The sequence below is a fragment of the Somniosus microcephalus genome, unplaced genomic scaffold (genome assembly GCF_052327205.1).
Source record: "Somniosus microcephalus isolate GS21.2 unplaced genomic scaffold, FLI_Smic_1.0 unresolved_chr1, whole genome shotgun sequence".
Taxonomy (NCBI): domain Eukaryota; kingdom Metazoa; phylum Chordata; class Chondrichthyes; order Squaliformes; family Somniosidae; genus Somniosus; species Somniosus microcephalus.
The window spans coordinates 105,530,809-105,557,959 of NW_028225179.1; the positions used below are offsets into that span (position 1 = coordinate 105,530,809).

The 27,151-nt window shown below is 46.5% G+C and overlaps 1 protein-coding gene across 2 annotated transcripts in view; it reads right to left on the reverse strand.

The window, feature by feature from the left end:
* LOC147095683 (complement C4-like) overlaps positions 1–27,151 on the reverse strand; it is a 623,807-nt gene that overhangs the window by 457,450 nt on the left and 139,206 nt on the right. For both annotated transcript variants that reach the window (XM_085974724.1, XM_085974723.1), the window contains exons 22-27: positions 25,857–25,908; positions 20,836–20,919; positions 15,749–15,952; positions 12,440–12,515; positions 11,222–11,378; positions 8,836–8,949 (exon numbers count right to left, since the gene is read on the reverse strand). In XM_085974724.1, coding sequence (XP_085830850.1) covers positions 8,836–8,949; positions 11,222–11,378; positions 12,440–12,515; positions 15,749–15,952; positions 20,836–20,919; positions 25,857–25,908 — 687 coding nt within the window. The remainder of the gene's footprint in view (positions 1–8,835; positions 8,950–11,221; positions 11,379–12,439; positions 12,516–15,748; positions 15,953–20,835; positions 20,920–25,856; positions 25,909–27,151) is intronic.

A 27,151-nucleotide genomic window follows, 5' to 3' on the forward strand; every position in this document is an offset into this window, starting at 1 on the left:
AACACCTTCTATCCTCTCTCCCCCCTCGATTCTCTCCCCCCCTCGATCCTCTTTCTCCCCTTCTATCCTCTTCCCCCCCTCAATCCTCCTTCCCCCTTTGTTCCTCTTTCTCACCTTCGATCCTCTCTCTGCCCCTTTGATCCTCTCTTTCTCCCCCCTTCGACCCTCTCTCTCCCCTTTGACCCTCTCTCATCCCCTTTGACCCTCACTCTCTCCCTTCGACCCTCTCTCCCCCTTCGACCCTCGCTCTCCCCCTTTGACCCTCGCTCTCCCCCTTCGACCCTCTCTCTCCCCCTTCGACCCTCTCTCTCCCCCTTTGACCATCGCTCTCCCCCTTCGATCCTCTCCCCCTTCGACCCTCGCTCTCCCCCTTCGATCCTCTCTCCACCCTTCGATCCTCTCTCCCCTTCTTTCCTCTCTCCCCCTTTCGATCCTCTCCCCCCCTCGATCCTCTCCCCCCTCGATCCTCTTTCCCCCTTTCTATCCTCTTCCCCCCTTAATCCTCTCTCCCCCTTCGATCCTTTCTCCCATTCTATCCTCTCTCCTTCGGTCCTTTCTCCCCTTCGATCCTCTCACTCCCCCTTCGATCCTCTCTCCCCTTTGATCCTCTCGCTCCTCCTTCGATCCTCTCTCCCCTTTGATCCTCTCTCTCCCCCTTGATCCCCCTTGATCCTCTCTCTCCCCCTTCGATCCTCTCTCTCCCCCTCGATCCTCTCTCTCCCACTTCGATCCTCTCTCTCCCCCTTCGATCCTCTCTCCCCCTTCGATCCTCTCTCCCCCTTCGATCCTCTCTCCCCTTCTATCCTCTCTCCCCCTTCTATCCTCTCTCCCCCTCAATCCTCTCTCCCCTTCGATCCCCTCTCTCCCCTTCGATCCTCCCTCTCCCGTTCGATCCTCTCTCTCCCCCTTCGATCCTCTCTCCCCTTCGATCCTCTCTCTCCCCCTTCGATCCTCTCTTTCCCCCTCGATCCTCTCTCCCCCTTCAATCCTCTCTCTCCCCCTCGATCCTCTCTCTCCCCTTCGATCCTCTCTCTCCCCTTCGATCCTCTCACCCCTCGATCCTCTCTCCCCCTCGATCCTCTCTCCCCCTTCGATCCTTTCTCCCCTTCGATCCTCTCTCTCCCCCTTCGATCCTTTCTCCCCTTCGATCCTCTCCCCCTTCGATCCTCTCTCTCCCCCTCGATCCTCTCTCCCCTTCGATCCTCTCTCCCTCAATCCTTCCCCTGCCCTCATTCAATCATCTCTCTCCCCCTTCGATCCTCTCTCCCCCTTCGATCATCTCTCTTCCCCCTTCCTTTGATCCCCTCTACAGCCCGGCCACCAACAGATCCCCTGACCTTCTCTGCACGGATCCAAGTGAAGCCTGGTAGTGCAGGCCACAGCCACTGCACCATTGGGTACTGCGCATATGTGACCGGATCAAGTGCGCATGCACGGCTCCAAACATAGAAAGAGTTAAACATGCAAATAATTACTCCGTAAGTTTTAACATCTTGACTAGAATCATGGAATGAGACAGCACTGCAGGAGGACATTCGGCCCATCGTACCTGTACTGGCTCTTGAAAAAGCTATCCAATTAGTCCCACTCCCCCGCTCTTTCCCCTTAGCCCTGCAAATTTTTCTCCTTCAAGTAGTTAACCAATTCCCTTTCAAAGATACCATTAAATCAGCTTCCACCACCCTTTCAGGCAGTGCATTCCAGATCACCTGTATCAGATTTTGAAATACAGGCTCTCTACCTAATTCACCATACCGCCTAGCTTAATATCATTTGTAAAGCTTCATATACGTTCCTCTCTTCCCAAATTCAGGTTCCGTAGGCTCGGATTTTGTTCACTATGCTGAAAGCTGCCCTCGCAGGCTTTAGAGCACAGACTTGCTCTAATCTGGCGTCTGATCCAGTGTGGCACCCTCTACAGGGCAGGTGTAGCATCTGTGATCCGGTCAAGCAATGGCGTGACTTTTCAACCAATCAGATTGAAGAATCCTCACTGAGACACACAGAGTCCAAACCAGGAAGTATGGGCCAGAAATTCGGGCTGGAGGCTTCCCGCAGGCGCAAGCCCCCGACCTGCACTTACACAGCGCCTGCCGTTGTGCCAAGGGCCCGCGCGGATTTCCGATCATGGGCCTCCTCAAGCTGCTGGCGTGCAGGGCACGCGTATCCCAGAGGTGCAACTAGTTTGCAGTGTCCCCTGGGATCACATGTGTATTGGTTTGTATGTGGGTTCAATGACGAGACATTTATGAAAGAGAATATCTTTTTATCTAAAGTTTGTTCAACTCAGTTAACAGCATTACAGGAGACACCATCTTAGAGATCCATCTAAAACAAAACTAAAACTAACCTGCTTGTCTCTCACATGCCCTCTGCTGGTCAGGCATAAATAATCAATCAGGCAAATATTCTGGTAAGGCATAAATAATCAAACAGGCAAATACCATCACTATTTGCTGATAACATTACATCTCCCTTTCTTAAAACAAAAGTATTTTACTTTTATCTAACAACATGTTTTCTTGGTATTACTCTGCATTTTAACTGTAACACTTAATGAACTTACATTATCATTATCATGATCAAGGTTTTTTAACCTTGTTTTGTGTGTTCACATGAAATATGTAAATACCTAGAACTTGAAGAAAGAATAAGATAACATTACTTCCTTCTATAACAAGAGTCCTTAAACTTGCTCAATGAGTCTCTCAGGAGGCTTCACGCGTCTTGAGGATTTTCTGATTGATTGTCCTTGAATCTGAGTTGTTGCCTCAGATGATGGTTTCTCAGCTGTGTGATCAGGTTGTTCAACAGTATCAGTCTTTTGACCTGCTGTGTGATCAGGTTGTTCAACAGTATCAGTCTTTTGACCTGCTGTGACTGGTCCCATGAGAAGATCCTGACGATTTCTTCTCAGAACAGCACCCTCATCTGTCTGAATGGTGTATGATCTTGGTTGTACTTCACTCAGGACAGATCCCTTCTGAGTCCATATGTTTGTTTTGTCTTTGAACCTTACTTGGTCACCAGTGTGGAGTTCAGGTAGGTTTTGTGTTCCTCTGTCATAGTAGTACTTTTGCTTTTCTTTCTGTTGTTCTTTGAACTTCCTCACTTTCTCCCCCTCTTTTGTTTTCAGGAGGCTCTCCGGGATGGGTAGGTTTGACCTTAGCAGATGTCCCATAAGGAGTTGGGCTGGTGACATACCACACTCGAGCGGCATTGTGCGGTATACAAGCATGCTCTGGTAGAAGTCAGTTCCACTGTCTTTTGCCTTGTACATCAGTCTTTTCACTGTCTGGACCGATTTTTCCACTAATCCATTGGACTGTGGAAAGTGAGGACTTGACGTTGTGTGGACAAAGTCCCACTCTTTGGCAAAGTGTCGGAAACTTGCATTGTAAAACTGGGGTCCGTTGTCTGTGAAGACCTCGCTTGCCACGCCATGTCTGGAGAATATGGCTTTCATACATGTTATCACAGCATCTGCAGTGGTGGTGTACAGTCTACAAACCTCTGGATACAGGGAGTAATAGTCTGTGACTACAAGATAGTCCTTCCCTTGACATACGAATAGGTCAGCGCCTACCTTCTGGTAAGGTCTGTCTGGCGCTGGGTGTGGCTTTAGTGGTTCTACCGGATTGCTTGCTCGATATTTCAGGCATATTGTGCAGTTTGACACCTCATTTGTCACATCTTGGTTGATTCGTGGCCAGTACATCACCTCTCGTGCTCTTTTCTTACACTTTTCGATTCCCAGATGTCCTCCATGGATCCTTTTTAGCATCTCTTTTCTCAGACTCTTTGGGATAACTATTTTACTTCCTTTGTAGATGATGTCTTCGACCACTGATAGTTCCGCCCTGCAGTTCCAGTACTCTGCCATGTCAGGTGAGCAGTCTTGCTTCATGTTGGGCCATCCATCCAAGATGCTTTTCCTCAGTCGTCTCATTGTTTCATCTTTGTTTGTCTCAGTCTTTATGAGCTCCATTTTTGCATCTGCTATGGGCAGTGCACTTGTGATCGTGTCCACGTAGGCGTTCACTTTTTCATCCATTTTGGTGTTTGCGGGCTCACTTGGGTCAACAGCTCTGGACAACGTGTCTGCTGTATACATCAGCTTACCCGGTGTGTACGTAACATTCAGTCCGTAAGGGTGACCCCGAGCTTCCGGTCGCCTGTCATTTCAATTCACCGCTCCATTCCCACTCGGACCTCACCGTCCTTGGCCTCTTGTACTGTTCCACGGAAGCTCAACGTAAACTCAAGGAACAGCACCTCATCTTCCGATTAGGCACTCTGCAGCCTTCTGGTCTCAATATCGAGTTCAACAATTTCAGATCATAACCTCGGCCCCTATTTCATTTTCACTTATATTTTTCCACTCCTTTCCTTTCCCCCCCCCCCTTTCCTTTTGTCTCTCTCTCACACCTGGCAGCTATCTTTTGCCCTGCCAGTACACTTTACACCTAATCCCAGCCTATTACCATCTCGTCTAGCTTCTAATCTCTTTTACTTCTTTTGGTTCTTTTATTCTTTTGTCCGATTGCAGCCCTGCCTTCGATCTAGTTCCTTTTCTCTCCAGTTTTGAAGAAGGGTCAAACCCGAAACGTCAACTCAAATTTCTCTCCACGGATGTTGCCTGACTTGCTGAGTTTTTCCAGCATTTTCTGTTGTTATTTCGGATTTCCAACATCTGCAGTATTTTGCTATCATTCAGTGTATAGCGTTGCAGCCTGATCATCATTCTTTGTATTCTAAGCGGACAGCTATTTAGTGGCTTTTGGAACAATGCAATCAAGGGCTTATGGTCAGTCTCTACACTGATTGCTTGTCCTGCCACAAACCGGTGAAATCTTTCACAGGCGTATGTGATGCTGAGCAGCTCCTTTTCTATTTGAGCATATTGCGTCTCCGCGTCTGTCATTGAGCGCGATGCATATGCAATAGGTTGCCAGTAGTCATATTTTTGCAGAAGAACGGCACCGAGCCCACTCTATGATGCATCTGATGATATCTTGATGGGTCTTGCTGGGTCATAAAACCTCAGAACTGGTTCCTCTGTGAGCAGTTTCTTTAGATCACTCCATGACTTCTCATGCTCATGATTCCATTCCCATTCTATGTTCTTTTCAGTTAGTCACCTCAGTGGCGCCATCTTTTCTGAGAGGTTGGATATGAATTTACCCATGTAGTTGATCATTCCATTAAACCTCTGCACGTCCTTTTTGCATTGTGGCTTTGGCATATTCTCAATGGCGGACACCTTTCTGGGATCTGGTCTGATGCCCTCACCGCTAAGGATATCTCCCACGAATGTCAGTTCTGTCACCCCGAGCTGGCATTTCTCTCTATTCAGCTTCAGGTTTGTTTTCCTTGTTGCTTCCAGCACTTTTTTCAGTCTCTCGTCATGCTCAGTTCTCATGGTTCCCCATACTATGATGTCATCCATTAATGTATCAACTCTCTCCAGGTGCTCATAGATCATATGGATAGTTTTGTGATACACTTCAGGAGCTGAGGCAATGCCAAATGGTAACCTTAGGAATCTGTATCTGCCAAATGGACTGTTGAACGTGCACAGTCTTGAACTTGCCTCGTCCAGTTTCATCTGCCAAAATCCTGATGATGCATCTAACTTGCTGAAATACTTTGCATTTGCAAACTGTGACATGATTTCCTCACGTGTAGGAAGCTTGAAGTGCTCTCTCTTTATTGCTCTGTTTAGATCTCTTGGATCCAGGCAAATTCTGAGCTTTCCATTCTTTTTGTCCACAACGACGAGGGAGCTCACCCACTCAGTTGGCTCATCTATCTTCTGAATCACATTCAGGCTTTCCATCCTGTCCAACCCTGCCTTCAGTTGCTTTTGAAGAGCAAACGGAACTTTTCTGCATGGATGTATGACCGTTGGCATACTTTTATCTACTCTGATCGTGTGTTCTCCTGGAAGGCAGCCTAGACCCTGAAATAGGTCGTTGTACTCTTTCATGAGTTCATCATAGACTGTCTCTTCTTCGCTTTCCACAACGAGGACTCTCTTTACCAGGTTCAGTCTCTCACAGGCTATTAAACCTAGTATGGCTTGCACATCCTTTGGCACCACAATTAATGCTAGCGTGTGCTCTCTGTCCTTGTGTGTCACTTTGACAATGCATCTTCCTTTCACTGGTATATCAGTACCTGAGTATCCTGTCACTTTCACTTTTATTCCATGTATCTTTGGTCTGGGTCTAATTTTCTTAAAATCAGTCTCTGATATCACATTAACTTGTGCTCCAGTATCCAATTTAAATGGAATGTGTATGTCATTCACTTTTAGTGTCAACATCCAGTCTCTTTTTTTTTCTTTGTTTTCAGACACAACATCCACATTGAACTCCTCTATCTCACTTTCATCTACTGCATGGACCTTGCTTTGTTGCACTTGGTTCTTACAGCAACGGGCATAATGGTTGTTTTTGTTGCAACTATTGCATGTTTTACCATATGCTGGACACTTTCTTGGTGGATGCTGTGTACCGCATCGACTACATGACTTTCGATTGTCCCTTTCATTTTTGTTTGCTGGCCACGCCTCTTTTTTCACATTGGCGCTCTTTTTGTTAAACGGTTTGTGTCCGTTCTTACTCACTGCATCCACGTTGCAGCTACTGTCACTGAACAGCTCCTTTGCCTGCGACTTCACAATCTCTGTAGCCCTACACAGTGCTATGGCTTTTCCCAGGTCTAGATCTTGCTCTCTTAGCAGTCTTTCCCTTAGACCATTATCTGGAATACCACACACCAGTCTGTCTTTTATCAGCGAGTCTGTCAGTCCCCCAAATTCACATGTTTTGCTTCGGTTTCTCAGTTCAGTCACATACTGATCAATAGTCTCTCCCGTTTTCTGTACACATGTGAAAAATCTGTGCCTCTCAAACGTCACGTTACGTTTAGGTATGCAGTAGACCTCAAACTGTTCCATTATTTTATCCAACTTCATTTTGTCTCCATCAGCAGCGAATGTGAAGTTATTATACACCTCCAGCGCTTCATCACCCACGACATGTAAGAACACTGACGCTTTCATTTTATCACTTTTCTCGTCAGCTCCGATTGCCGCTAAATACAACTCCAAACGTTGTTTGAACCTCCTCCAATTTTCAGCCACATTACCTGTCAACTGAAGCTTCGCCGGTGGGAGTAAACCTTCCATTTTTTCACTTCGTTAGCTATTCTCCAATGGTAAGTAACGATGTTCTCTTTTGGCTTGCTAATATGTGGAGAGCTGATTTAACTTCAGATTTTTCCTCTTCATCTCTTTCAACCACTTCTGACACCATGTATTGATTTGTATGTGGGTTCATTGACGAGACATTTATGAAAGAGAATATCTTTTTATCTAAAGTTTGTTCAACTCAGTTAACAGCATTACAGGAGACACCATCTTAGAGATCCATCTAAAACGAAACTAAAACTAACCTGCTTGTCTCTCACATGCCCTCTGCTGGTCAGGCATAAATAATCAATCAGGCAAATATGCTGGTAAGGCATAAATAATCAAACAGGCAAATACCATCACTATTTGCTGATATCATTACAACATGGGCCATGGGGAGCCAATCGGAGCAGGGAATCTCCATTCATAGATTTGACAGGAAGACCTGTCAAATCTATGAATAGAGATCGGCCCCAAAACCTAAGTCAAACTTCAAATAAGTTTTTTTTTAAATCACATTTTTAAAATAACTGTAAATTACATAAATTAACTATTTTAAACAAAAATTTAAATTTTTGAAAAAATTAATTAAAGTTTTTAATTGGGCTAAAAATAAACTTACCTTTCTTTAAAGCATTTTAAAATGATAAACCTGTGGAGAAAATGTTTTAATTTTACTTAATTAACCTCTTACCTTGTTAAAAGCAGGCCTTGTGCCTGCTTTTTCCATGCACAGCTGCTAGGGACTTACACTCCCGGAGAAACCTGCAAAAAAAACGGAAGTTCCAGGCGTACGCGCTGCCTCTCCGGTGCACGCGTTTGACCTCCGAACCCTTTCCTTCAAGGGAACGGAAGTTCCGGTTTCCAGCACTTCCGGCACTTCCATTGGCCTTACGGGTGAGTACACAGTGCGTAATCACCCATGGGAACCCGAATTTCTGGCCCTATTAATTAGATTTAAATCATGTACAGAAAGATAAATAAAGGGAGGGAATGAAAGGTGGGGTTAAGAGAGAGAGAGATAAAAGAGACAGACAGAAAAAGTACTCAAATATATTCATTTTTCTTTTTTTGAAATCTCCAGCAATAATTACATTCTGAAGGAATGAGACTCCACACTTGTAAAATTAAATTTTCAGTGCCGGAGAGGTTGTCTGGCAGTAATTATGACTCATCACGCCGTAAAAAATAATCACTTACACCTGAAAGCCCGAACTTTTTCTGACGCGTTTAGTGGATTATTAGTGGTTAAGATTCCGCAACTTCACGCCCTTACATATGTTTCAAAGCCGAGTCTCTCAGCAAAGTACCAGTGGAGCGAACCATGTGGAGGAGCAGGGTAATTCAGACAGCAACTTCCAGATTTCCGTGTTTAACTGCCCATGTGCAGATGCAGGAAGTCACTTTCCGATTTACTCCATAATGATGGTGAGCGCTGGTGGCCTCACCATTATTCTCGATGCAATATCCGGGCCATTGTGTCCCTTTATGCATTTTTTTTGTAATGAAAACTTTGTTTTATAGCCCATCAATTGCCAACATATTTTTGGAATCTATTCCCTAACTGTTTGCAGTGTGAACAGAACAAAAGTATCAGTGGCGAGATGGAAAGACAGAAAGGCATTCGAAACTCTTACCACTATTGAGATCTCTGCAATGTTATCCTGGCGAAAGGCAGCCAAGGAATGCTGCAATGCTACTGCCACAAAGGCCGTGATGGAAACATTATTTTCAGCTCTACCAACTCCACCCTATAGAAAAGAAATTAATCGTCACACGTGTATATATAAAATAAATATGTACATGTTTAAAATCATGCAGTCCCACATGGAAATGTTTTTTTTTATTCGTTCATGGGACGTGGGTGTCACTGGCAAGGTCAGCATTTACTGCCCATCCCTAGTTGCCCTTGAGAAGGTGGTGGTGAGCCACCTTCTTGAACCGCTGCAGTCCGTGTGGTGAAGGTACTCCCACAGTGCTGTTAGGGAGGGAGTTCCAGGATTTTGACCCAGCGACGATGAAAGAACGGCCGATATATTTCCAAGTCAGGATGGCGTGTGACTTGGAGGGGAACTTGGAGGTGGCGGTGTTCCCCTGTGCCTGCTGCCCTTGTCCTTCTAGGTGGAAGAGGTCGCGGGTTTGGGAGGTGCTGCCGAAGAAGCCTTGGCGAGTTGCTGCAGTGCATCTTATAGATGGTACACACTGCGGCCATGGTATGCCAGTGGTGGAGGGAGTGAATGTTTAAGGTGGTGGATGGGGTGCCAATCAAGCGGGCTGCTTTGTCCTGGATGGTGTCGAGCTTCTTGTGTGTTGTTGGAGCTGCACTCATCCAGGCAAGTGGAGAGTATTCCATCACACTCCTGACCTGTGCCTTGAGTGAGCTGGTTTCAAAAGTAAGATATACAATAATCTGAAGCATTTTGTTTTCTTTCTGATATTAAGCAGAGAACAAGTCAGATGTGCCTTTATAGATAACACTTAATCCGTGCGATATCCTGGAATGATTTTGATCCTCTGAAGGGGTCGGAGAGGAATTTGTCAGTGTATCTTTTCCCTCATTGGCCCTGATTTGATTCTCTAGTTTTTATTGCCCCTCCCAGGAGATGACATGGCTGCAGGGAGGTGTGGGAGGTAGAAGTGTTTAGTCGTAATGCTCACGGCCATTGCGGTGCGGAGGCAAGCTCGAGGATACAGCTGGTCTTTTCCCGCCCGCCAATTTTGTCTGCTCGTATAATGTTCAGCACAAAGAAATAAATTGTCAATTCAGTATTAAGAATGGCGCACCCCTAAACTTTGCAAAGTATGTAGAAGGTGTTTGTGCACAAATCTTTGAAGGTGGCTAACAGATTATCAAGTCAGTTAATAAACCATATGGGATCCTGGGCTTCATAAAAGGAGGCATGGAGTACAAAAGCCAGGAAGTTGTGCTAAACCTTGATAGAACAGTAGTTCAGACCCAGCTGCAGTAATGTGTCCAATTCTGGACACCACACTTTAAGAAGGAAGTGAAGGCCTGGGAGAGGGAGCAGAGATTTACTGGAATGGTACCAGGGATGAGGAATTTTGGTTACGTAGAGAGACTGGAGAAGCTGGGGTTGTTCTCCTTAGAGCAGAGAAGGCTAAGAGGAGATTTGACAGAGGTGTTTAAAATCATGAAGTGTTTAGATCGAGTAAATAAAGAGAAACTCTTTACAATGGATGAAAGGTTGATAATCAGAGGGCACAGGTTTAAGGTGATTGGCAAAAGAACCAGAGGTGAAATGAGGAAAACCTTTTTTACTCAGCGAGTGGTTAGGATTTGGAATGTGCTGCCTGATAGGGGGATGGATACAGATTCAATAGTAGCCTTCAAAAGGGAATCGGATACATACGTGAAGGATAAGAATTGCAAGAATATAGGGAAAGAGCAGGGGGAGTGGGACTACCTGGATTGTTCTTCAAATGGTCCAAATGGCCTCCTTCTGTGCTGTATTGTTCTATCATCATTCTATATATTAGTGAATGCATTGCTACTTGTGTTGGTGCACTTGATTGGGAGAATACACAAGAAACATAAATGGAGCTAAATCTAATCCGAGGCCAGGTGACGGAATTATGTTGCACACGGGGGTAGAAATGAGTCTTGGGCGGTAATGTAAATCAGGCAGTAGGGCATCGGCCGCCCGTTGTACGCCTCACCCCATATTCAGTTTCATTGCAGTCAATGCGGCTGAACATCAGGCCGGGCGTACAACGGGGGGTCCATGTGATACCGTCGCATTGAACGTTGACTCTTTGGCTCGCCTTGCACCTGAACAATGGCAAACAAGTATCAGGACAAAGTGAACACTGCGCGAGAATCCAAAGACACCGGCAATGTGGGGAGATTCAAGATCGGAGGGTGTGCGAGCGCAGACGAGTGAAGAATTAACAAGAGACCATTGAAATGGAAGAGACACTATCACGTGGTTCCAAAATCTACTGCAAACAATGTCACAATGCCAAACCGAACGTGAAAATGCAAGGAGGATGTGCTAACTGCACCTGCATGTCTCTCGCTATCACTGGATTGGGATCTTCAAAACCGCCAGAGCTTTTTTGACCTCGGATCAAATAAGCAACGGATTCCCGGATGAATCTGTCATTAACAACAATCTGACTTCGCACTATTGAGAGTATTTTAACGATGAACGCAGTCAGCCTGAAAGGAAAGAGACGGGTAAAATATAAAACGTGTCAATAAGCAAATCTGTTTCAAAACTCTCATCGGGAAGGCGGATTTTAGCTCGGGAATTGTCGCTTAAAACTCAACCTTCGCTCCACCATGGGCGGCCGTGCCTTCAGCTGCCGAGGCCTGAAGAAAGCTGTGGAATTCCCATCCTAAAACTCTCCACCTCTCACTCCTCCTTTAAGACCCTCCTTGTGTCAGCTGTGGCTCAGTGGGTAGCTCACTCGCCTCTGAGTCAGAAGATTGTGGGTCTGAGCCCCACTCCAAGGACTTGAATACATAAAGCTAGGCTGACACTCCAGTGCGGCACTGAGGGAGCGCTGCACTGTCGGAGGTGCCGTATTTCAGATGAGACATTAAACCGAGGCCCTGTCTGCTCTCTCAGGTGGACGTAAAAGATCCCATGGCACTATTTCAAAGAAGAGTTATCCCTGGTGTCCTGGCCAATATTTATCCCTCACTCAACATAACAAAAACAGATGATCAGGTCATTATCACATTGCTGTTTGTGGAAGTTTGACGTGCGCAAATTGGCTGCCACATTACAACAGTGACTACACTCCAAAAATGTACTTCATTGGCTGTAAAGCACTTTGAGACGTCCGGTGGTCGTGAAAAGCGCTGTATAAATTTAAGTCTTTCTTTCTTTAAAACTTACATCTTTCTGTCCTAATATCTCCTTATGTGGCTCGGTGTCAAATCTTGTTGATAATTGCTCATGCGGAGCGCTTTGGGGTGCTTTACTACGTTAAAGGCACTATATAAATGCAAGTTGTTGCTGCTTTTCTGATCAAATATTCTAAGGAGTACAAATAAATCTACGTCCTTTCAAACTACTGTTGTTGAATTGTCTCGTGCTTTTGAATTTCACCCCAGGGCTCATGATGTAGAGTCCCGTCATCACTTCATTTAATATTGATTTGCAATTACGCTTCCTTCTCTCGAGAACTGGAATGTTCCGTGAGAATCGGTGCGAGGAAAGATAGGGATAATGAAGAGAGGAAGAGAACAATGTGAAAACATTGAATACCCACCACGTGCTGCTCGGGTACGTCTTCCACGCACCGTAGGATCCATCGTCCTTCTTATATCCCAGAATTCTGTTGTATCCTGGAAACAGAACCTTGTATATTTATCAAGGAGCAAACTTTCTCCAGGTTGATATCATCATCGTGTCACGTTAACCCTCAAATTACTTTCCAGACCCCATCTGGAGCAGTGCGTTCAGTTCTGGGCCCCGCACCTCAGGAAGGATATATCGACCTTGGAGGGGGTGCAGCGCAGATTCACCAGAACAATACCAGGGCTAAAAGGGTTAATGTATGAGGATAGGTTGCATAGACTAGGCTTGTGTTCCCTTGAGTTTTGAAGATTGAGGTGATCTGATCGAGATGATTAAATTCTAAAAGGATTTGATAGGGTAGATACGGACTATTTCTTCTGGTGGGGATCAGAACAAGAGGACATAATGTTAAAGGGCACGAGAGAGGGTGCAGAGGAGATTTACGAGGATATTGCCAGGGCCGGGGAATTTTAGCTGTGAGGAAAGATTGGATAGGCTGGGATTGTTTTCTTTGGAACAGAGGAGGCTGAGGGGAGACCTTATCGAGGTGTATAAAATCAAGAGGGGCCTAGATAGAGTGGATAGGAGGGACCTATTTCCCTTAGCAGAAGGGTCAACAACCAGGGGGCACAGATTTAAAGTAATTGGTCGGAGGTTTAGAGGAGATTTGAGGGGAAATTTCTTCACCCATGGTGGGGGTCTGGAACTCACTGCCTGAAAGGGTGGGAGAGGCAGAAACCCTCACCATATTTAAAAATTGCTTGGATGTACACTTAAAGTGCCGTAACCTGTAAGGCTACGGACCAAGAGCTGGAAAGTGGGATTAGGCTGGATAGCTCTTTGTCGTCCGGCAGGGACACGATGGGCTGAAATGGCCTCCTTCCGTGCTGTAAATTTCTATGATTCTATGAATTAGAGCTCGGCCAAGTCAGGAGTGAAATCAGGAAGCACCTCTTCACACAAAGGTTAGTGGAAACCTGGAACTCTCTCTCGCCCAAAAAGCCATGCATGCTGGGGGGTCAATTGGAGCTTTCAAAACTGAGTTTGATAGAATTTTGTTAGGCGAGATCTTAAAACGCCCCAGTCTGTGAAGATGGTTTGCATGTTTATGACTAGTTGATCACAATAACTATTTTCTCTGTACTGTTACGCGAATTATCATCATATGGTCTTCCAACAAAGCTACGGTCATGAAATCCTGATGCTGCTCTCAGTTGTACTTGAAGTGAATGTGTTGGCACATTTGTATCTAATTACATTGAATGCTAATTTGACACACTTGTTTACTTTATCGGGCTTTCGACTCCAATTCTTCTTGCCGCCTATTATGTTTCAGGACTTTTGACCATTTGTCCACAGAAAGGATATGGAAACTAAGACGATAGCAAAATACTGCAGATGCTGGAAATCCGAAATAACAATAGAAAACGCTGGAAAAACTCAGCAGGCCAGGCAGCATCGGTGGAGAGAGAAACAGAGTTAACATTTCAGGTCAATAATGAAGGGTCATCGACCTGAAACATTAACTCTGTTTCTCTCTCCACGGATGCTGCCTGGCCTGCTGAGTATTTCCAGCGTGTTCTGTTGTTATTGTGGAAACTAAGAGTTGTTTTAATGTGTGTTTTACGAAAGCTCATTCTCACGGGTGTTATAAACAATGAGAGCAAAGCTGATTCACGTTTTAAACAGAAGTTGTTTTTGCAGAGAGACTAAACAATAAAATATTCATTAACCTTTCTGTGCAGTCGAAAAAACGCCCAACATTCATTGTGTTGGTCATTCGGGTCTGTCTGTTAAGAGCACGAGATAAGTGGAGAGAGACTTTCTGAAATAGAAGGACTGCAAACCACAGGCTTTTAAAGAGCGAAAGCTGTAGGCAAGCTCAGAATATCAGAAACTCTGAAGGCATTCCCTCTTCTTGTTCGCACATCTTGTTTAAGTCAATTGGGAAGACCCACTGATGTGAGGAAGCACGATTTCACAGAATCATAGAATTTTTTATTCATTCCTGGGGTGTGGGCGTCGCTGGCAAGGCCAGCATTTATTGCCCATCCCTAGTTGCCCTTGAGAAGGTGGTGGTGAGCCGCCTTTTTGAACCGCTGCAGTCCGTGTGGTGAAGGTACTCCCACGGTGCTGTTAGGGAGGGAGTTCCAGGATTTTGACCCAGCGACGATGAAGGAACGGCGATATATTTACAAGTCAGGATGGTGTGTGCCTTGGAGGGGAACTTGGAGGTGGTGGTGCTCCCATGTGCAGAAAGAGGCCATTTGGCCCATCGTGCCTGTGCTGGCTCTTTGTAAGAGCGCTCCAATTAGCCCCACTCCCCTGCTGTACACTTTGTATTCACTAGAAGAAAGAGAAGGGATCTCATTGAAACGTATAAAATTCTGATAGGGCTAGACAGACTGGCTGGGGGGGGTCTAGAATGAGGTGTCACAGTCTCAGGATACGGGGTAGGACATTTAGGACTGAGATGAGGAGAAGTTTCTTCACTCAGAGGGTGGTGAACCTGTGGAATTCACTACCACAGAAGGTTGTGGAGGCCAAGTCACTGAATATATTTAAGAAGGAGATAGATAGATTTCTAGATGCAAAAGGCATCAAGGGGTATGGGGAGACAGCGGGAATATGGTATTGAGATAGAGGATCGGCGATGATCATATTGAATGACGGAGCAGGCTCGAAGGGACGAATGGCCTACTCCTGGTCCTGTTGTTCTATGTTTCTATGTATCATAACACAGATATAAGTTATACGGAGTGAGCTAAATGAATCTGGCATTTACTTTTGCTGTGCATGTTAATTCGCCATCAAATGAAGCATCTTTAAGCACTGCTATCAAACATCACCTCACCAAGGGTTTGCTCAGTATCCGTCCAGAGAGATCGAAGAAGCGTTGGTGCGCCGGACACAACTGCGCAGTCTAAGATCACAAGGGTTCTCTACTGTTACTGCCCAGATTGGGCTATGAAACAGGTACAAATGGGGCAGCGGGAGTCAACCCCTGTGGAAGTAAGAGGCAGAAGGAATAATACAGGCACGATGGGTCAAATGGCCTCCTTCTGTGTTGCATCATTCTATGGTTCTGTGATGCATATGATCCTGCATTGATGTCACCTGGCAGTAATGGTTGCTAATTGCCTGTACGTGGCATTCTGAATCAATATGAAAATCACCAGATGCTACAGAGAGAAACGAAACAAAAAAGGCCCACTCGGCCTGTTCGACAAGTTGAATTGTTGGCTGAATCCGTGTTATATTCTGAAAGAAAGTTCAGCACCTGTTTCAATGTGAAGCATGGCCTCGTCCTTGCGCTCCGCTCTCAGGGCGATCCACTGATCACTCTGGTCGAGGTATTCAACAGCGAAGACTGTTGGGGCCATGTGCATCGCAGTTTGTTCTGCGCAACCGGTTGGCACCTTGATGAGCTCGTCAATTCCGGCTGCAGTTAATGAGTTCTCCACCGCCTCTCCCATTACAGACCCTAAATCAACAGGGATCCACAAAAATTGAAAAAGACATCCTTTTTTTTTTAACAAAGACAATCTTTCCAGTGGCAGAATGTAAAAGTGCACTTCAGTTCCAATATCCTTCGCAAAATACTTTGAGGGGGAATAATTATCAGCACAGCTCACGCTTTCAAAACTGCAAACATTTCGGATATCACGGTGTCAGCCACGGCTCAGCGACCAGCACTCTCTCGCTTCTGAGTCAGAAGGTCGCGGGTTCAAGTCCCACGCCAGAGACTTGAGCAAAAAAATCTAGACTGAGACTCATAGAAACAGAAGATAGGAGCAGGAGTAGGCCATTCAGCCCCTCGAGCCTGCTCAGATATTCAATGAGATCATGGCTGATCATCCAAACTCAGTACCCTGTCCCTGCCTTCTCCCCGTATCCCCTGATCCCTTTAGCCTTAAGAAATATATCTAACTCCTTCTTGAAGAGTGCTGAGGGAGTGCTGCACTGTCGGAGGGTCAGTACTGAGGGAGTGCTGCACTGTTGGAGGGGCAGTACTGAGCGAGCTCTGCACTGCCGGAGGGGCAGTACTGAGGGAGTGCTGCACTGTCAGAGGGGCAGTACTGAAGGGGCGCTGCACTGTTGGAGGAACAGTACTGAGGGAGCACTGCACTGTTGGAGGGGCAGTAGTGAGGGAGTGCTGCACTGTCAGAGGGTCAGTACTGAGGGAGTGCTGCACTGTTGGAGGGGCAGTACTGAGCGAGCTCTGCACTGCCGGAGGGGCAGTACTGAGGGAGTGCTGCACTGTCAGAGGGGCAGTACTGAAGGGGCGCTGTACTGTTGGAGGAACAGTACTGAGGGAGCACTGCACTGTTGGAGGGGCAGTAGTGAGGGAGCGCTGTACTATTGGAGTGGCAGTACTGAGGGAGCGCTGCACTGTCGGAGGGTCAGTGCTGAGGGAGTGCTGCACTGTTGGAGGGGCAGTACTGAGCGAGCTCTGCACTGCCGGAGGGGCAGTACTGAGGGAGTGCTGCACTGTCGGAGGGGCAGTACTGAAGGAGCGCTGTACTGTTGGAGGAACAGTACTGAGGGAGTGCTGCACTGTTGGAGGGACAGTAGTGAGGGAGCGCTGCACTGTAACAGGGTCAGCACTAAGGGAGAGCTGCACTGTCAGAGGGGCCGTCTTTCGGGATGAGATGTTCAACCAAAAAAACATGTCTGCCATTCAGGGTGGATGTAAAAGATTGTATGGCACTATTTTGAAGAGCAGGGTGTTCTCCCCAGTGCCCTAGGCCAATATTTATCCCTCAACCAACATCACTAAAGAATACAGATTATCTGGCCATTTCTGTTTGTGGGAGCTTGCTGTGCGCAAATTGGCTGCTGCATTTCCTACATTACAACAGTGACTACGCTTCAATAAAAGTACTTCATTTACTGTAAAGAGCTTTGGGACGTCCTGAGGTGGTGATGGGTGCTGTATAAATGCAAGTCTTTCTTTGTTTCTAACAGATGTAAAAAGTTGCTTCTTTCGTGTCCCTCACCCTGAAAAGGGAGATTTAATACAGAAAGAAGACCGGAGTCCAGGAGCCCCTCTCTCTCCTCGATGTGGCCTTTTGTCTCCAACTCCACCTCATGTTCTGTGCGTTTGAGCTGACGTAACCTCATTCGAAGGCATCTCCCACAGATGTGTGTAGCCCAGTTAACATTTGCAAGTCCAATCTCCCACAGTGGTCGGGAATCACACCCTATGTCACCTCCTCTGCCCCCTTTCCAACTGCAGATGTTAGTTCAATTCATATGGACTTAAATTGTCAGGCTGCTTGTCCGATGAGCAGAAACCTTCTCCAATTAAATATTGGGAAGACCGAAGCCATTGTCTTCGGGCCCCGCCACATACTCCGGTCCCTAGCCACTGACTCCATCCCTCTCCCGAACATCTGTCTGAGGCTGAACCACACTGTTCGCAATTTGACCCTGAAATGAGCTTCCGACCACATATCCGTGGCATAACTAAGACCCCTTATTTCCACCTCTGTAACATCGCCCCTGCCTCAGCTCATCCGCTGCTGAAACCCTCATCCATGCCTTTGTTACCTCTAGACTTGACTATTCCAACGCATTCCTGGCTGGCCTCCCACATTCCACCCTACGTAAACTTGAGGTCATCCAAAGCCTGGCTGACCATGTCCTAAGTCACACCAAGTCTCGTTCGCCCATCACCCCTGTGCTCGCTGACTTACATCGGCTCCCGGTTTAGCAACGCCTCGATATAAAAAAATTCTTGTCCTTGTTTTCAAATCCCTCCATGGCCTCGCCCTTCCCTATCCCTATCATAGAGTGGTTACAGTATGGAAAAAGGCCATTCGGCCTGTCGGGCCCATGCCAGCTCTCAGCTATTCCCAGTCACCCGTCCTTTCCCCGTAGCCCTGCAAATTTGTTTCCTTCAGATACTTATCCAGCTCCCTTTTCAAAGTTAAGATTGAATCTGCCTCCACCACCCTTTCAGGCAGTGCATTCCAGATCTTAACCACTCACTGCGTAAAAAAGTTTTTCCTCATGTCGCCTTTGGTTCCTCTGCCAATCACCTTAAATCTGTGTCCTCTGGTTCTCGACCCTTCTGCCAATGGGAACAGTTTCTCTCTATCTACTCTGTCCAGACCCCTCATGATTTTGAACACCTCAATCAAATCTCCTCTCAATCTTCTCTGCTCCAAGGAGAACAACCCCAGCTTCTCCAGTCTATCAATGTAACTGAAGTCCCTCATCCTTGGAATCATTCTCGTAAATCTTTTCTGCACCCTCTCCAAGGCCTTCACATCCTTCCTAAAGTGCGGTGCCCAGAATTCGACACAGTACTCCAGTTGGGCCCGAAACAATGTTATATACAGGTTCATCATAACTTCTTTGCTTTTGTACTCTATACCTCTATTTATGAAGCCCAGGATCCCGTAAGCCTTTTTAACCGCTTTCTCAACCTGCCCTACCACCTTCAACGATTTATGCACACGTACCCCCAGGTCTCTCTGTTCGTGCACCCCCTTTAGGATTGTACCATTTAGTTTATATGTCCCCTCCTCATTCTTTCTACCAAAATGTATCACTTCACACTTTTCTGCATTAAATTTCATCTGCCACGTGTCCGCCCATTCCACCAGCCTGTCTATGTCTTCCTGAAGTCTATCACTGTCCTCCTCACTGTTCCCTATACTTCCAAGATTTGTGTAATCTGCAAATTTTGAAATTGTGCCCCGTACACCCACGTCCAAGTCAATAATATATATCAAGAAAAGCAGTGGTCCTAGAACCGACCCCTGGGGAACACCACAGTGTACCTTCCTCCAGTCTGATAAACAACCATTCACCACTACTCTCTGTTTTCTATCACTTAGCCAATTTTGTATCCATGCTGCCACTGTACCTGTTATTCCATGGGCTGCAACTTTGCTGGCAAGCCTATCATGTGGCACTTTGTTGAACGCCTTTTGGAAATCCATGTACACTATGTCAACTGCATTACCCTCATCAACCCTCTCTGTTACCTCATCAAAAAACTCAATTAAGTTGGTTAAACATGACTTGCCTTTAACAAATCCATGCTGGCTTTCCTTAATTAATCCACACCTATCCAAATGACTGTTAATTTTATCCCTGATTACTGTTTCTAAAAGTTTCCCCACAGGTTAAACTGACTGGCCTGTAGTTGCTGGGTTTATCTTTATACCCTTTTTTGACAATGGTGTAATATTTGCAATTCTCCAGTCCTCTGGCACCACCCCCACATCTATGGAGGATTGGAATATTATGGTCAGTACCTCCGCGATTTCTGCCCTCAATTCCCTCAGCATCCTAGGATGCATCCCATCCGCTCCTGGTGATTTATCTACTTTAAGTACAGCCAGCCTTTCTAATATCTCGTCTTTATCAATTCTTATCCCATCAAGTATCTCCACTACCTCCTCCTTTCCTATGTCTATGGCAGCATCCCTTTCCTTGGTGAAGACAGATGCAAAGTACTCATTTATTACCTCAGCCATGCCCTCTGCCCACGTGCACAGGTCTCCTTTTTGGTCCCTAATTGGCCCCACCCCTCCTCTTAATACCCTTTTACTATTTACTGTAATCTCCTTCAGCCCCACAACCCGAGATATCTGCACTCCTCTAATTCTGCCCTCTTGAATATCCCTGATTATAATCGCTCAACCTTTGGTGGCCGTGCCTTCTGTTGCCTCGGCCCTAAGCTCTGGAATTCCCTGCCTAAACCTCTCCGCCTCTCTACCTCCTTAAAGACGCTCCCTTAAAACCTTATGTGGCTCAGTGTCAAATTTTTTGTCTTATAATACTCCTGTGAAGCGCCTTGGGATGTTTTACTATGTTAAAAGGTGCTGTATAAATACAAGTTGTTGTTGTTGTTGTTAAACTATTATGGCTGATCAGGCCCTAGATCACCATTTGTTTCAGAAATACTGGAGGCAATTTTAACCTAACCCTCCTGTCGAGAAACTGACAGGATCGGGTGCGATGCTGGTTTCACCCCGGCCCTGATTTTACTCTCCATTAGAAGCAGGAGGAGGCCATTCAGCCCCTTCAGCCTGTTCCTCCATTCAATGAGATCACGGCTGATCTGTATCTCAACTCCATCTCCCCGCCTTGGATCCGTAAATCCTTAATACCCTTACCCAACAAAAATGAAAGTAAATCGAAATTAATATTGGCTGCGATGTAAAGCCGGCAATCCAGTGAGATTCCCACCCAGAGAGTTAGGATAATATTGCCCCCATATATATTCAGTCACTTACAAAGGGTTCACTTAAACATTTTCTAGAAGTTCAATCAACGACCCACTACGTTCCCTCTCCCCCAGCACTAACGGACAGGCGATAAAACGCTCAAAGTACAATTCACATTCACCTGTGGCACGGACGTATAAATAATTATCAGCGTCGGGGACCAAGTTGGAAGGTTCACCTTCATGTATTTCATATAGACTTCTTGCTGGAAAACAAACAGAGATATTTGATCCTGACTGCGTGGAATGAATAAAGTGATATTAATAACACAGGAGATGGCTGGAGCCCCCATTTACACAGACCCGCTGTATTCCCTGCATCAACTATTCTCTTTATACATATCTCAAAAGCGTACACATGAAGCCAGTGCAGATAAGGTTACTCAGAATTTTTTTTTAAACTCTCCTCCCAATTTGCTTTCAGTCAGTGGGGGTCACTGTAACTTTGGCCGATAGTGCAAAGTGGGCCATAGCCAATTGGCTGCTCAATTTACACCCTGCCTCACTTTTCCTTCCATTCACACGCTGATAGGGTGAGAGGAAGAGGGGTGGGAGGAGACTGGTGTGGAGCACAAATGCCAGCACGGCCCAATTGGGCCGAATGGCCTGTATCTGTGCTGTAGACTGTACACAACGCCATGTAACATAAAGGAGAATCAGGCAGGGTGCGTAGCGGCTGGTTAATTCCACATCGGCCATTTTCCACCATCGCCCAGGGGTAAAATTAGATTTAAGCTGAATGTCCTGATAACCAAGAGGGCCAAGTGTCGCAAGGTGTTTCACAGCACACGAGAGCGCAGAGTTCCTTGCTCAATTACTAACTGATGATGGCCTAACCTCCTACGTGGGGTAAAAGTAATCTCAGCATCTCGTGGATAAACAATTGCATGGATGGGCCTTTTGATAATTATCATTTTACTGGGCCCCTTATTGAGAATGGCAAGTGGGCGGATAAGGATAACACCCCAGGGGGTAAATTTAAAACAAGCGATATCAAATTAGCCGTCTGTTATACATAAGAACATAAGAAATAGGAGCAGCAGTAGGCCATTTGGCCCTTCGAGTCTGCTCCGCCATTCAATAAGATCATGGCTGATCTTCTACCTCATCTCCACTTTCCTGAACTATCCCCATATCCCTCGATTCCCTTAATATTCAAAAATCTATCGAACTCTGTCTTGAATAAGCTCAACAACTGAGCATCCACAGCCATGTGGGGTAGAGAATTCCAAAGATTCACCACCCTCTGAGTGAAGAAATTTCTCCTTACTTCAGTCCTAAATGGCCGACCCCTTATTCTGAGACTTTGACCCCTGGTTCTGGTCTCCCCAGCCAGGGGAAACATCCTCCCTGCATCTACCCTCTCAAGTCATGTAAGAATTTTGTATGTTTCAATGAGATCACCTCTCATTCTTCTAAACTCTACAAAATATAGGCCTAGTCTACTCTGGTGAACCTTCGTTGCACTCCCTCTACGGCAAGTATATCCTTCGTTAGGTAAGTAAGGAGACCAAAACTGTACAGAATACTCCGGGTGTGGTCTCACCAGACCTCCTGTCTGATTATCCTTTCCACTGAAGTCAATGGAAGGGGCGCCGGGCGGGGTGTATCGTGGGCGGTCAATTGGATATCACTCGTTTAACACCATCGCCCCAAAGTTAACACTGTTCTCAATTGTGGGGATTCTGCAACTTGCGGAAACTGTATTTAACGCACACGTGAGCAATAGTCCAAGGTCGTGGGGGGGGGGAAGTGTACTACAGCCTTAGCAGCGCTATTGCACCAGTTGTCAAGAGAAAAGAATTCTGAGAGACTGCCGCTTCTCGTGCAGTTTCGATTTGCCCAGTGAGAGTTTTGCGTTCGATGGGGTAATTTTGACTTTCAGCAATGGTGTAACACGTGTAAAAGCCAATCGGCCACCCGTCAGATACCACCCGCCCCCCCCCCCCCACCGCCCCCCCCACTGTCCGATTTCCCAATCGGGGGGGGGAGGTGTAAAATGTGCTGCCGATTTGTCACCACCTGTTTTACTCTAGCGCCCAAAGCCAAAATTATCACCTGGAACTTGAGCACAAAATCCAGGCCGACACTCCGAGTGCAGGACTGAGGGAGCGCTGCACTGGCGGAGGTGCCATCTTTCGGATGAGACAGTGGAGGTCATCTTAACCTAACCCGCCAGGCAGGAATCCTGCGGGATCGGGTGGAACGCCAGACTTACACTCCACCCAATATTGACTTCAGCTGAGAGTAAAATCAGGGCGGGGTGTGAAACCAGCATTGCTCCCCATTCCTTCAGTTTCCCGAGAGGCGGGTTAGGTTAAAATTGCCCCCATTTAATCGAGCTAAGGGAATTCTCTTGGTGTTCTGGTCAACATTTAACCCTCAAGTAACACCACCAGAACCAGATTAACAGCTCCTTTATTTAATAGTTAATTGTGGGGCCTTGTTCTGTGCAACGAAGGTTCACTAGATTGATTCCTGGGATGAGAGGGTTGTCCTATGATGAGAGATTGTGTAGAATGGGCCTCTACTCTCTGGAATTTAGAAGAATGAGAGGTGATCTCATTGAAACATACAAGATTCTGAGGGGGATTGACAGGGTAGATGCTGAGAGATTGTTTCCCCCTGGCTGGAGTGTCTAGAACTAGGGGGCATCGTCTCAGGATAAGGGGTCGGCCATTTAAGACTGAGATGAGGAGGAATTTCTTCACTCAGAGAGTTGTGAAATTTGGATTTCTCTGTCCCAGAGGGCTGTGAAATGCTGAGTCATTGAGTATATTCAAGGCCGAGATAGAGATTTTTGGACTCTAGGGAAATCAATGGCTATGGAGATCGGGCAGGAAGTGGAGTTGAGGTCGAAGATCAGCCATGATCTTATTGAATGGCGGAGCAGGCTCGTGGGGCCGTATGGCCTACTCCTGCTCTTATTTCTTATGTTCTTATGTTCAAAGGGCTGCCGTGCCTGCCTACAGAGCAAGAGTGACAACACTTCGAAAGTAATGCTTTTCCCTTTAAAGCGCTTTCAGACATCACAGGGCCATGAAAATTCTTTCACTGCGTTTTTCCAGGTCAAGTAAATCACCAGGGAGATGAAACCTTGGGCTTTCGTGTACTCTTTCCCAGCAGGGTACCTCAAACTCTGCCTCAGGGAACAATCCCTCCCCACAACATTGCCTTGTAGTCATTCTGGAGCATACCATTCATGCCTGTCTGTGGCATATCACCATTCACAACGCATTCATACTAACCAAACCCATTGTGAATGGTTGGGTTGTAATTTGTACATGCCCTAGCAGGAAATTAGAAAAGGTATTAAGCGGACAGTTACAAGATGCTTCGGTGACAAAATTACCTCATCATTATAAAGGGCAATAATTGAGAACAAGGACAAGCACATTACAGAGTGTCAGCTGTGGCTCAGTGGGTAGCACTTGCGCCTCTGGGTCGGAAGGTGTTGGAGTGCTGCACTGTCAGAGGTGCCGTATTTCAGATGAGATGTTAAACTGAGGCACCGTCTGCTCTCTCAGGTGGACGTAAAAGATCCCATGGCACTATTTCGAATAAGAACAGGGGAGTTCTCCTTGGTGTCCTGGGCCAATACTTATCCCTCAACCAACACATAAAACATTACATTACAGCAGTGGCTACACTTCAAAAGTACTTCATTGGCTGTAAAGCGCTTTGGGACGTCCAGTGGTTGTGAACGGCACTATATAAATGCAAGTTGTTTCTTTTAAAAACATATTGGTGGTGATTTTCCCCGGATACTGTAGGGCCTAGAAATTCATTAAGGCGCTGCCAGCTTTGCGCCCAGTTAACGCCTAAAGGGTGATTTTGCGCCAAAAATGAGTTTGTGCAGATATTCAGCACAGCGGTATTGGTGGTGGTAGCCGTTAGCGCTGCGCCGGCACCAATGACGTCATCGGTGTGCGCCGTGCCCCGGTTCCGCCCCGAAACCGCGCCGATCCCCATATTTAGTTGCGGCCGCGTCCTCCGAAGCAGCCGCAAACAGCGACCAGAAAACGGGGCCGTCCTGCTGCCATAGTGGGGCGCTTTAAAGCAGAAGGTGCGGCCGGCCACTTTTGCGGCGGCCGCCTGCCCGCACCTCCTTCCCCGGCCTCCTCCACCCCCCCCCGCCCCGCGGCATTGCCGGCTGCTTTCCGCGAGCCCGGCACTTCTCCGTGGTGCCGGGCTCATTTGCCGGCACTATCCAGCGGCGATCTCCCCGTTGCAGGCAGCTCCCCCTTAAGAGAAGGAGGAGGCCTGCAGTACCGCAGCCTGCCGCTGCGCAGCGCCTGGCGCAGCGGTGCCAAGAGCGCTGATATTCAGTGTCAGCGCACCAAGCGGAGGCGGGCACACCCTGGTATAGCGCCCGCTTCTGAATTGGGGCGCTAACAATGAATATCTGACGATCGCTATAGGCTTCCCGCCCAGCGCTAACTTTTGGGCGCTAGGCAGCTGGCGGGGCCATAGTGAATTTCTAGGCCTAGGTGTTTTAGGTTTTGATTGAGGGATAAATATTGGCCCCAGGAGAGCTCCCCTGCTCTTCTTCGAAATAGTGCCATGGGATCTTTTACAGGAACCAATAGATACAAAACTGCTCCATTCTTGTCACACTAGGCCCTCCTGTTTGAAGAAGTGCAGGGGAGTTCTCCCATGGTGTCCTGGGCCAATATTAATTCCACAACCTACATCACTATAAAACATTGTCTGGTTGTTATCACATTGATGTTTGTGGGAGCTTGCTGTGTGCAAATAGTTGCCGTGTTTCCCACATTACAACAGTGAATGCACTTCAAAAAATACTTCATTGGCTGTGAAGCGCTTTGGGACGTCCTGAGGTTGTGAAAGGCGCTACAGAAATGCGAGTTCTTCCTTTCTTCCGTTACCGCTGGCTAATATCAATTATTTCTATACAACCAGTTTAAACTAGGCTTGGATCACAATGCTAGTGGTGAAAGGCCGGCACCTTAAGGTCACGCTGGGGGTGACGGAAAGGACAATTGGGCGAGTGCATAACAGGAGGCCGATTGGCTACTGCCCGTTCTGTGCCCCCACCCAAGGTGAATTTGGCACCCACTACGCCCAGATGGGATCTGTGCCAACAAAGTTTATTTCTCGCTAGTTATTAAATTCATCTTACCTTTGGGATTGATGGGAATGCTTGATTCCTCTCTCACAATTATACCTTCAGGCTGCCAAACAAAATGAGAACAACTTACTTAGGAACATAGAAAGAGGAGTAGGCCATTCAGCCCCTCGAGCCTGTTCTGCCATTCAATGAGATTATGGTTGATCTGTGTCCTAACTCCATCCACCCACCTTGACTCCAGAAACCTTAACACCCTTGGATAGCATAAATCTATCGATCTCAGATTTAAAATCATTAACTGAGCTAACATCTATTGCTTTTTGTGGAAGAGAGTGCCACACTTTATCACCCTTTGCATGAAGAAGTGTTTCCTAACTTCACTCCTGAATGGCCTGGCTCTGATTTTAAGGTGATGTCCCCTTGTCCTGGACTCCCCCAACAGCAGAAAAAGTTTCACCCTATCTACCCTATCAATTCCTTTCAACACCTAAAAACCTCAATCAAATCACCCCTTAACCTTCTATATTCCAGGGAATACAAGCCTAGTTTATGTAATCTCTCCTCATAATCTGAGCCTTGGAGCCCAGGTAATATTCTGGTGAATCCACATTGCACTTCTTCCAAGGCCAATATATCCTTTCTATGGTGCGGTGCCCAGAACTGTACACAGTGCTCCAGATGTGGTCTAACCAGGGCTTTGTACAGCTGTAGCAAAACTTCCTCCCCTTTATATTCTAACCCCCTAGTTATAAAGAATAACATTCTATTCGATATTTTTTGATTATTTTTTGTACCTGACTGTTACATTTTACTTTGCTATGCATATAAAATAAAGCAGATTGCCTTCGAGTGCATCTAGTGCTTATTCAGTGTGGTGCTGGAGACACATACATGGATTACATTGACTAACCTAGGCCTGCATTTTACATTTATTTTAAGTCACGGGAGAGTCATCTCTCAAACCTAGCAGCCTAAACAGAAGCTGTCGATCAAATTCATACCGTTAATAATGCAAATTCGCCCAGAATGCATAGAATCATAGAATAATGCAGCACAGAAGGAGGCCATTCAGCCCATCGAGTCTGTGCCAGCTCTTTCGAAGAGCAATCCAGTTAGTCCCACTCCCCCACTCTTTCCCCATATCCCTGCAATTTTTTTCTCCTTCAAGTATTTATCCAATTTCCTTTTGAAGGCTGAGTATTGTAGATGATACAAAGCTTGACATGTACTTGGGGAGGTGGGGCAATTTTATTCTCGCCTTCCCGTGGAGAAGCTGATGGGATTGGGTGCAGTGCTGGAATTTATGGGATTCCTGCCCGGCGACTTTGGTTAAGATGACCCCCAAT